Source organism: Monodelphis domestica, chromosome 1 (assembly GCF_027887165.1).
Source record: "Monodelphis domestica isolate mMonDom1 chromosome 1, mMonDom1.pri, whole genome shotgun sequence".
Classification (NCBI taxonomy): Eukaryota; Metazoa; Chordata; class Mammalia; order Didelphimorphia; family Didelphidae; genus Monodelphis; species Monodelphis domestica.
In genome coordinates, this window is record NC_077227.1 from 639,125,281 (window position 1) to 639,137,793 (window position 12,513).

Sequence of the window (12,513 nt, forward strand, 5' to 3'; positions counted from 1 at the left end):
GTGACAGCTAAGAAAAATATCAAGAAGTATACATGAGAGGGGAGATTGTGCCAAATGTGGAGGTGGGGTTTGTAAATGGTTAGAGGTAGGAGGAGAGCTAAATATCTCTTCTCTCTCACGTTTTCTTTGGAACCTTCATAACTGAGTTAGCTCTTTCAATTCAAGCATCAACCTCATCATCTATGTTTATATCCCTGGAAAGTATATTGCCAAAGTAAGTGAACTTCACTGCAACATTAAAAATTTCTTCATTTGTTTTAAGTGATGGTTCCACATAGGGATGGTATTTGGTTCTGGCTGGTGGAAAACCTTTTTTTTGACTTTTTGTTGTCAGGCCAAAATCAGCACAAGTGGCGGAGAATCAATCTGTGCTATGTTGCCTCTCAGTCCCAGAGGCTGCACTGAGTGTACAATTACCTGCAAACAAAAAGTTTTCACCAACTGTCCCTCCACTTTAGTCTTGGTTTTTATTGTAGCCTTTTTTTTTTTAACATTTTATTTTATTGTCATGCAAAACACACTCCCATTCTCGTCATTTTTGTAAGAGTAAACTTAACCAAAATTCCAAAATAAAACTATAAATACACTGATGTGAAGGATGACTCCAATAATTCTTTCTCTAGAGGTGGATAGCATTTCTGGTCATAAGTCTTTCAGGATTGTCCCAGACAATTGCATTGCTGAGAGTAGCCAAGTTTTTACAGATAATCATCCTATAATATTGCTGTTATTGTGTATATTGTTCTCCCAGTTCTGCTTATTTTCCTCTGCATTAGTTTCTGAAGACCTTCCCCGCTTTTTCTGAAATCATCTTGTATTGTAGCCTTTTCAAGTTAAATAATTTAGCATCAGTAAGGTAACTAACCTTGATGCCATTTTCATCTTCAATGAAGATATTTGACAACATTGATGAAAATATCATGCCAAAAAGCATACAGTCAGCTTCACTCTATTGGGGACTAGAAAAGTCCCAAATCATCATCTATCATCCAGAACATGTACAAGCATACTGTCAAGGAGCTGGCATACAATAACAAAGAATTTTTCTGGCTTACCAAATTTTGCCATGATCTTCCACAAGCCCTCATGATAGAGACCTTGGAAGTTGACAAATATGTATATAGACTTCTTCTGATACTGGCAATTCTCCTGAAGTTGTTGGGCAGCAAATGCCATACTGACCATTCTTCAACCCTTTCAAAAACCACACAGGCTCTCTGGTAGGTGGCCATGATCCAGCTGAAGGAGGACTCTGGCAAGAATCCTGCCAGCAGGGGGCAGCTGGGTAGCTGGCACTACTAGCTCATAATAATAGCTCAGTGGATTGAGAGCCAGGCCTAGAGACAGGAGGTCTTAGGTTCAAATCTAGCCTCAGACACTTCCCAGCTGTGTGACCCTGGACAAGTCACTTAACCCCCATTGCCTAGCCCTTATCACATTTCTGCCTTGGAACTAAGACACAGTATTGATTCCAAGACAGAAGATAAGGGTTTAAAAAAAAACAAAAAGGGAAAAAAAGAATCCTGCTAGCAATTTCTAAGAGAGTCCCACCCCACCCACTCCCCACTGTGATCATCCCAGGACAACTTATTTCCTTTTTCTTTATAGAGATGGACATTCCAAGGCATTTTTATCTTTTTTCTGGATAATCTCTTCTTGCCATGTAACCTCGAAGATTTCAATTGGCTTTCATATGATTGGTGAACTCCCCATCTTGTAGCTATTGGAATGGAATCAGTCCCAGATATTTTGCCACCCAAGAGGAGTTAATGGTATTCAAAACCTCTTCTGCAGCTAGAGGTATACAGTCATTGACTGTTGCAGGTCTGTTGAGAACAATATGGAAGTATTTAGTCCAACTTTCTAGGATTATGTTTTTATCACTGATCAATGTAATTCCATCAGTGCTAAGTAGTTGAGATACACCATAAGTCTCTAGCTCATAAAGAGCCTTCAGGGCATCATAATTAAAGAAGGACATATGGTATAGAATAGGTAAATATATCAGAGAAATATTAAGTTTTACCTAATTTATTGAATTCCTCATGAAAAGGTCTATTTGTTAAAGTTAATTATTCTAGAAGAAAAACAGGCATTAAGAAAAAAACAATTTTTAAATTCTTTACATTTGTTTTGGTGCATTTTAAATTTTTTATCACACATGCACACAAACATAACTAGAACCAGAAAAGGTGACATGGGTTCAATGAGAATAACAAAAAAAAAAGATAATGAATTAATTACATGTTCTGCTAAAGAAGTGGTTATTAGTCTTAAACTTATTTACATGGAGGAAAATGAACTGAAAATTTTAGTGAGCTCAAAATGTTTCCAACTCTCTTTCCATTAGCAATTATATTGTGTTTAGCAATTTCCCCAATCATTCTTCTAAAGGAGGAAAGAGATCTAGAATTAGAAAATAGATTGCTACATTAAATTTTACTTTTTTGAAGCTATAAACTCTTATACTTGGGGAGTGGGTAGGAAATATCTTTTCATTTCTTTTGGGGGGAAAAGAAAGTAACCTCAAGAAGAAAGCTTAGAATAAACTTGGGGAAAAACTATTCTCTGATCACAAACAAAAAACAATCCAACAAATGAAGACATCAACATCTTTAGTTAACTTTAGTTACCAAAAAAAAAAGTAGTTTTTGCATAATACATGTTTAATTTTATCAAATCTTAAAAACTCTACAGTACTTAAATTATATGTGTGTATGTATATGTATATGTGTATATACATATATATTCAACAATAACCAAGCAAAATAAAACCTAATAGAGTAACCATTTCAGACTATATATGTACCACAGTGAAGGTAAAGACTTCCATTTGTAATATGCTAAAATATCAGGCTAGGATTTAAGAGAAATGGCTAATGGAAAGCTTTTATCATGAAATCAACAACACTAATTTTTTTCAAATTATTGCCTCTTATTATTCTCTCTATCCTATGAATTGACAAATAACTTACCAAACCTATTCAAAATGTACTTTAATCATTAAGATTTTACAATAGTAATGGATATGGCTGTTTTGAAGAATCTTCTGCTACAAAAGAATAGTTGAGCTAAGAAAATGTTCTAGAATAAAGTTCTAGAAAGTCCCACCTATCTCCCCCTCTAATCCCTATCCCAAACAATACTATGATAGAACACAGAAACATTAAATTTCAGAGCTTCTTTATTACATACCACAGATTTCAAGTTAGGTGAGGATACTGAGATAATATACAATGGGAGGGAGTAGAAGATATTGCATTATTTAGATTCCAATCTAAGAAAACAATTTAAAAAAAGTAAGACACCAATATCTCAGCAATTCAAATCCAAACAAAAAACAAGCCTTAAGAGAAAAGAAAGCTTGAAATACCTTGGTACATTGTGTTGTGAGCAATTATTCACTGTAATAACTTAAAGCAGTTACACATATATGAGGTAGCATGGCAGTTTCACAAATAAGAATAAATTTCATCATTCACCACTGAGTGGAGCTGTTAACCTTGGAAAAGGTTGATATGACTTTTCAAGGTTAGCCTTTAAGCCTTGATAGTACTACAGAACACTGTAACATTAAGTAATGTTAAACTTTCCAGATATTTAAGACTATTATCCTTATTTTACAGATGAAGCCTGAAGAAGTGAAATGACTTCTCCAAGGTCACAAGCAAATTAGTGTGATGGCCAGGAACAGAACTTAGTTTTCATCTGGCTACTCCACAACATTGTGGAGACCTTTTATTATGAATAAGAACTAATATTTATAACATGCCTACTATGTGCCAGTCGCTTTGCTAAACATTTTAAAAATATCATTTGATCCTCAAGACAACCATGAAGTAGTTGCTAATATTTTACAAATGAGGTAATTGAGGCAGGCAAAACTTAAGTGACTTAGCATCATCACAACTAATAAATGTCTGAGTTCAAATTTAAACTCAGGTCTAATTCTAGGTTAGTACTCTATACATTGTGCTACTTAGCTGCCTCCAATATATATGTTTATATGTACAAACATATGTATAAATAACATTATTATCTGTTATATATTTCATATATGTAAAACATTTAATCATCTTTTAAAAGCTCAACTGTTCTTAAATTATTTTACATGTATCAGTTTTCTTTAAGAAAATATAGGGATCTAGAATTACATATCTTACATTGAGAATAGGTAAGAAAACAATTTCCAAACATGTGTCAGTTATACCAGTAAAATTAGACTTAGGTGATGCAATAAATAGCTCAGTAGGCTATTTAGTTAGGAAGTTAGGAAGATCTGAATTCAAATTTGGTCTCAGACACTAACTACCTGTATGACCCTGACCAATTCACTGGATCTCTGCTCAGTTTCCTCATCTGTAAAATGAGAAGAATAACAGTACCTACCTACCAAGGTTGTTGTAAGGACAAAATGAGATTTTTGTAAAGTGCTTAGCCTGGTGCCTGGCATATAAAAAGGTGTTTAATAAATGCTTGTTCTCTTCTCTTCCCTTTCCCTTCCCTTTTATCACTCCAATGCCTACACAGAATTAGTACCAGCAATTCACACACTGTGGACAAGGTGCAAATAATATACATGGGGAAAATAACTCATCCAACAAAAACAATCGTCTCAAATGTTATTGGGGAAGCCATGAAAGGGAGAAAAGGGGATCAGGCTAAGGAAGAGTTCATGGTGGGAGGAGATGATGATAGTCTTATCATCTGGTAGGTCCTTATTAAATTCATTTTTCAAGCAAGTATAAATCAATTTCTCATTCCTACTCACCCCACAAATCCACTGTTACCAAATTATGTCATTTCTACCTCCATAATAACTCCTGGATATTTCTCCTTCACTCCATTTCCACCACCACTCTCCTAGTTCAGAGGCTGTCAATCACCACTCACCTGTACTATCATATTAATGTTCCCATTAGTCTACCTTGCCTCAAATATATTCACACTCCAATCTCTCCTCACTAGAAGCCAAAATAATTTTCCTGAAGTGTAAATCTGACCATGTCACCCATCTATCAAAAATTCTGTCTCCCTATTACTTCTGGGATCAAATATAAAGTCCGATGATGAAATGTAAAGCTTTTCAAAGGACCTCTGGGGGGAAGAGCCAAAATGGCTAAGAATAGGAAACACTCCATCAAGCTCTCCCAGTATACTTCTCCAAACAACTTTAAAATAATGCCTTAAATCGATTTTTCTGGAATGGCAGTCAGATCAGAGTGAGACATTCTTCCAGTTCAAGACAACTTAGGAGGCCTTAAGGAGAAATTTTTGTTATGTGGTGAAGACTGGCTTGGAATCCATGTAGATGAAACATCAGTGGCAGACCTAGATGGTTGTGACAGAAGTAGCAGCTTAGGGCACTCTCAAGCCAGATATGATAAGAGGGTTTGAGCCACTAGTTAAGGAGAGATTACAGATGACCTCTGTGCTCACATTGGACACAAGATTAGAAGCGGTCTGTCAAGTCCATTGTCTATAATTTTGGTTACATTTCAAAGACAGAGAGGAGTACTTTCAGTCAAGAAACAGAAAGGGCACTGAGGAACAGTATCACCAGGAACTAAAACTAGCACCATCACTTGAGATCCAAAGGGAACAAGGATACTGAGGAACATGATCAACTGTCATCCCAAGAGATAAAGGACACTTTCTGAGTAGGACTAGAACACAGTGAACAAACCTCTCTATAAACACCAAAAACCTTCAAACCCACAGAACCATTCCCGGAAAGAGGAATATAGAAAAAGCCTGAAAGCTTAGGGTAGGGCTCCTCCCCCCTTTCACACACATTGAACAGAGAGCTTAACTTTAACATAAATTTAAAGTCAATAAATAGGATGGAAAATGAACAAACAACAAAAAAAGAGCTTGACTATAATAAGCTACTTGGTGGCAGGGAAAATTAAGACATAAACTCAGGAAACAATAGAATCAAAACAACTACAAGCAAAGCCTCAAAGGAAAAAAAAAAAGCAAATTGGACACAAACCCAATAAGAATCTCTGGGAAAGCTAAAATATAGTTTTTAAATCAAATAAGATAATTTTTTAAATCAAATAAGATAAGTAGAGAGGAAATTAAGTAAAGAAATGAGAACAAAGGAAGAAATGTATAAAAAGAAAATTAACAGCTATTAAAAGAGACACCAAAAATACTAAAGAAAATATTTTCAAGAAGTGAAATAGACAAATGGAAAAAAGAAGCACAAAAATTCCCTGATGAAAATTACTACTTGAAAATCAGAATTAGCCAATGCAAAAAGGAGTACAAACACACACTGAGGAAAATAACTTCTTAAAAATTAAAATTAGACAAATAAAAGCTAATGACTCCATGAAACATCAAGAAACAATCCAACAGGGAGCAACTAGGTGGCTTGGTGGACAGAGAGCCAGGGCCAGAGACAAGAAGTCCTGAGTTCAAATATGACTTCAGACACTCCCTAGCTGTATGACTCTGGGCAAGTCACTTAACCCCCACTACCCAATCATTACTGCCTTTCTGCCTTGGAATCAATGCCTAGTATTGATTCTAAGATGCAAGGTAAGGATTTTTAAAAAATAAAAAATTAAACAAAATCAAAATAATGAAAAAAATAGAATATGAAATATCTCACTAGAAAAACAACATAACTAGAAAATATTGAGGAGTGACAATTTAAGAAATATTAGACTACCTGAAAGCCATGATCAAAGAAGGAGTCTTGACATAGTTCAAGAAATATCAAGGGAGGGGGCCAGCTGGGTGGCTCAGTGGATTGAGAGTCAGGTCTAGAGATGGGACTAGGAGGTCTAGGTTCAAATCTGGCCTCAGCCACTTCCTAGCTATGTGACCCTGGACAAGTCACTTGACCCCCATTGTCTAGCCCTTACCACTCCTTCTGCCTTGGAACCAATAACAGTATTGATTTCCTAATTTCCTAAGACCAGAAGGTTAAGTGGAAATTAAAAGAATTCATTGATCACCACCTGAAAGAGATACCAAAATGAAAACTCCCAAGAATATTGTAGCCAAATTCCAGGGCTCCTGGGTCAAAGAGAAAATATTTCAAGTAGTCATAAATAAACAATTCAAATACCGTGGAGTCATAGTATCAATACAAGATATAACATCCGCCAGGTTAAAGGAGCAGTTGGTTTGTATTATAATATTCTGAAAGGCAAAAGAGTTAGGATTACAACCAAGAGCAATTTACTCAGCAAAAGTGAGTATAGTTTTTCAAGGGGGGAAAAATGGAAATTTGATAGAAGACTTTCAAGCATTCCTGCTGAAAAGACCAGAGAAGAATAGATATTTTGACATTCAAATACAAGACTCAAAAGAAGTGTAGAAATAAAAATTAGTCTTGGAGGCTTTATACTAAATTCATAAGAGAAAGATAGATAGAAATAAGGTTTCCAGCCTTTCTAACTTCAGTTAAAAATCCATTCATGGGATTTTAGCCAGTGAGGTTCCCTCTGTGCTGCCCCTTGCCAGAAATAAGAGAAAAAGAGTCAGCCCAGAGAGAATCACTTCAGGGAGAATAACAGGAGCAAAGAGAGTGACTCAACTTCCTGTACTGCTTTTTCAAACCTAAGCTCATCCCTCTAGAACCTTCCATTGGCCAGTGGCTTGCCATCTGGCTTTCATGGTGCCCTCAAGCTGTCATGTCAGATATGTGACTCTGACTCCACTGTCTATCCACTGGGGTATATCTTTTTTGGTACTGGATTAGGATGGAGGTCCCCCCAAGTAAGTTATTTACTTCACACAGAAGCATAAAAAAGTAAGCATAAGAAGCTCAATGAGGTTAAACTGTTTAAATTTCTATATGGGAAAATGATAAATGTAATTTCTAAGAACTTTATTATTATTATTATTAGGACAGTTAGAAAGATCCCACAAAGACAGAATGAGTTAGTGAGTCAATTGCATTAGAATGATGTAAAAAATAAAGAAAGAATAGGTGAGAAAGCAAGATAGAGTAAAAGAAAAAGAATCGTAAAACTCATCTAATATAAAAGATGCACAGAAGGAAGAAATTTTACAATGGAGTGAAAAATAGTGGGGAAGGAGGGGCTAGCAATGTTTGAACATTACTCTGATACAAATTGGTTCAAAAGGCGAAAAAACTCTCCGAAAAAACTCACTCACTCTCTCTCTCTCTCTCTCTCTCTCTCTCTCTCTCTCTCTCTCTCTCTCTCTCTCTCTCTCATAGAAATCTCTCTTATCCAAGGGGGGGGGGGGGCTAGAATGTAAGAAAAGGGAGAATGGATAAAGGAAAGCAGATTAAAGCAGAAGAGAAAAGAATAAACAAAGATTGAAGGATTAACAGAAGAAAAAAGAATAGAAGGAAATACACAGATTAGTAATAATAATTGTGAATAAGAATGTGATAAACTCACTTATAAAATGGAAGCAGAGAGCAGAATGGATTGGAACCCAAAATCTAACAAGTGTGTTTACTGCTGTCAACAATAAACACATGTGAAACAGAGACACATAGGGTTAAAATAAGAATTTATTAACCTTTAGCTTAAAGGAAAAAGGCAGGGGTAGCAAAGAACCTGAGGGACATTTATGAACTTACACAAAATGAAGTGAACAGAACCAGAAGGGCATTGTACATAGTAACAGCAATATTCTAAGTATGGTTAACTGGGAAAGATTTAACTACTTTGATCTAATCAATCCAAAGGATACATTAATGAAAAATGCTATCCACCATCAGAGCAAAGTCTGAGTGCAAAATGAAGCATACTTTTTAAACTTTCTTTACTGTTTTTGTTTGCATATAAATGTATCTTCTTTTCCAACATGGCTAATATGGAAATATATTTTGTATGACTTCACATGTATAATCAACATCACATAGTCTGCCTTCTCAAAGAGTGGGAGAGGAGCAAGAGGAAGAGAATTTAGAACTCAAAGTTTTTTAAGTTAATGTTAAAAAAATGTATATATAATTATAAAATATTTAACAAAATAAAAATATGTCAAAGTTTCATAACCTTGCCCTTTCTGCCTTTTCAGTTTTACAACTTTTCAACTCTCACCTATATACTCGAAAATTCAGCAATAGTAACCTACTTATTGTTCCTTATACATTGCATTCTATTTCCCATTTCCATGCCTTTTCATTAGTAATTTCCTATTCCTAAGCACTCCTCGTTCTCAACTCAACCTCTTAATTGTTTTGTCCTCCTTCAACATTCAGTAAAAATTCCTTCTTTTCTTGGTTGCCTTCTGCACTGAATTTTGTCATCCCCAGTGATAGAACAAACCCATCCCCTATTCCTAAGATTCACCTCATTATTTTGGGCAGTATTTCCATTTTGTCATTATATGCCCATTATTTAGCTCAGTAATTGGTAAAGCTTTAATATATGTTTTTTTGTTCATTGAATCATGTCAATATCAATCTATTAATAATTCAAATTATGCATCAACCTGAAAAAAATAAACTATGATGTAATCGATATATCTGCTCTGTATCTTCATAGCTTAAGATATAAAAAGATTGCAAAATTCATATAAGGCTATTTGAAAATAGGCAGTAGAATCACAATATTCTTTTTTCTATATATTTAATCTAAGCAATTTTTCAAATTAAAGAATTCTATTATTTTGCTTTTCCTATTAGGAAAATTAGATTCTAAGAGTTACAGATCCTATTTAATTTCCATGAAGCTTTCACCAGCATATAACATTTCTGGGCCTTAAATCATTGACTATAGACAAATTTTTAAAAATCTGAACCCCAGAAATTATATCCAGATAAGACATTGCTTAAATATACATTAAATCATATATTTAAGATAACAATTTTCCCGCCAACTTACATTTTCTATGACAAAAGTCCATTCTTTGTCTTCAAATTCCTCAGCATGTGGATCCTGAAGAAACATACATATCATTAATTAAAAACCAATTCTTTTTTAAAAGTTGCTTTGGGTTTTTTAAGCTTATAAAAAAAGCTACTTCTTTTTCTTTAAAGTGCTGGTAGATATAAAATGAAAGTGAAATGTTTTACAAGCTTCTTTTTACCCTGAGTGGTTTTTGATTTGTATGGTTTTGTTTACATGGATTAAAGAGCTGACTTTTGCTTTTGTGCAAAAGGTTCAATCGTGCATTTATTAGACATATGTTGAAATGGCAATGTAGCATCTACTCACTGCTGAACTGAAAGGTAATTAATTGTAGGTGGGATTTTAAAGTGTGCTAGCAGCACTTGCAAGCAAGCAGCTACTTGCTTTTTTTCCCCATGTTTTATTTTTTTTTCTAATTGTAAGAATGAAATTTTGTGATTAAAATAGTATGTGCATGTGTGCACATATGTGAGTATGTATATATGCACATATGAAAGAACTACCTATCAGCAATATTTAAAAATAAATGATTGGGCAAGAAAAACAAATAAAAAAACAAACAAACAAACAAATAAATAAATAAATAAATAAATGAAGTGCTGATAGAAAAAGAAGTAGCTTTTTTTATAAGCTTAAAAAACCTAAAGGGCATTACTTTCAGACAGGATTTTCCACTGTCCAATCTGACACCTTTATACATACTCTCATACTTGGAATATTCTCCCTCATTATCTCCATTTCTTAGACATCTTTATTTCTTCAAAAAAGGATTCAATTAACATCTTTTACATGAAGCTCTTGCTCATCCCCAAATCTTCTAGTGCCTTCTCCCACAAAATTAACTTGATTTTATATATATATATATATATATATGTATATATATATATGTATGTATGTATATGTATATGACATACTAATAAAGGAATATGCTCTTTCCTTTTATAAATGAAATCTTGTGGCATGAACATTTTTGTCCTTGTACTAATTACCAGCACACAGCAGGCACTTAATGTTTGCTGTTTGATTACTCCACACCACCTCCACCTTTCAAAATCTTTTTTCCCCCAACATCTTCCATGAATATTTATTAAGCATCTACTAGCTACAAAGTAATCTCATAAGCAATGAAAAATAAATCAGTGTCTTGAAGGAACAAAAAAGTCTAGCAAATTAAAGCATGGACACCACTTCTTCAAGGAAATCTTTCTTCTTACCTCAAATGAGCTAATGGGCAAACCTTAAAATAATGCAGAAAATATAAGCTATTTTTATCATTAAATATAATATCTCTTATGTTAAATTCATGTTTGGAGAAGTGAAAGACAGTAAAGAGAATTCACAAAAATTAGCTACTAAAAAGGGACAGCTAGATCCCACAGTGGATATAGTGCCAGGCCTGGATGCAGGAAGATTCATTTTCCTGAGTTTAAATCTGATCATGGGCAAGTCTCTTCACCCTGTTTGCCTCCACTTCCTCATTTGTAAAATAAGCTGGTGATGAAATGGCAAGCCACTCCAGTATCTTTGCCAAGTAAACCCCAAATGGGTTCACAAAGAGTCAAATATAATTGTACAATTAAAATGAGAATAATTATTTACACAGGAAAGGACGAATTTTAGTAGAACTTGAGAAACCATTTAAAGTCACCTTAACTATTTGTAACAAATAGCAAATATTTTCCAGTTTTGATAAGTTTTTAAAAGGCATTGTTCCACAATTTACTATTTCTACAATCGCAAAAACAAAAATAACAATAAACAAGGGACAGAATAAATTACTTTTTTTTTCATTCTTCCTTCCACCCTTCATTGTCTACTTTGTTTACTACTGAATTAAAGAGATACTGAAACATCATAGCTTGATTTTATTGCTCCCTCAAAATTGGTGCCCAATCAAAAAAAAGTAATTTTTACCTACTAAACACAGATAATTTCTAATGATTTTAAAAGTTTTAATGCATAAAATTAAGGAGGAAGCTAACTTGGGGAAAAGGAAAAATATTGGGCATCCCAAATACTGCTTTCTTTATTTGTAAATGATTTAATGACAATTTGTAGACAATAAGCAGGTATTTCTTATGTTATAGATTTAAATACAAAACAAAACACATGGCTATAGGATTTAATAGGGAAATGCCAGGAGACTACTGAAGGATTTTTATTTGAATGCTGAAATTTTCTGGTCAAAAATAAAATTTATGAACTGCCAGGAAAAGATATAGAGGATTTTATTTTAGTATTTTGCCTCCTCTCAGGACTCAAGACAAAAAGGAAAAAAAGCATCAAATCAAAATGCTCATTTAATAATACTTTTCAAGTAGATTGGTCCTGCCATAAGTAAAACTGCTACTCTACTTCAACAGGTAAGTCAGAGAACCATTGGAATTTGATCATTTCACTCATCAAAATATATTACAAGCAGACTAATTCTAAAGTCCACAAGTAATTATATATCCAAGGAGGTTATTTCTAATATTTTCGGTAGTACTTAAATTCTAAACTTAATCACGCGGGTAAAAGGAAAACCAGGAGAGTGATGTCTTGAAAAACTAGAGAAGAGAATATAATATTAGGCAGGAAAGACTGGTCAAAGATGCCAAAGGCTACACAGATATCAAGTAGAATGGGGATAGAGAAAAAAACATTGAACTAGGCATAT

General features: G+C 34.1%; 1 protein-coding gene across 22 annotated transcripts in view; it reads right to left on the reverse strand.

Moving 5' to 3' along the window:
- Window positions 1-12,513, reverse strand: part of EHBP1 (EH domain binding protein 1) — a 409,225-nt gene that overhangs the window by 317,706 nt on the left and 79,006 nt on the right. For 21 of the 22 annotated variants that reach the window (XM_056813942.1, XM_056813943.1, XM_003339679.4 and 18 more), the window contains one exon: window positions 9,828-9,881. The exons of the other annotated variant lie outside the window; for it this stretch is intronic. In XM_056813942.1, coding sequence (XP_056669920.1) covers window positions 9,828-9,881 — 54 coding nt within the window. The remainder of the gene's footprint in view (window positions 1-9,827; window positions 9,882-12,513) is intronic. 22 annotated transcript variants of the gene reach the window in all.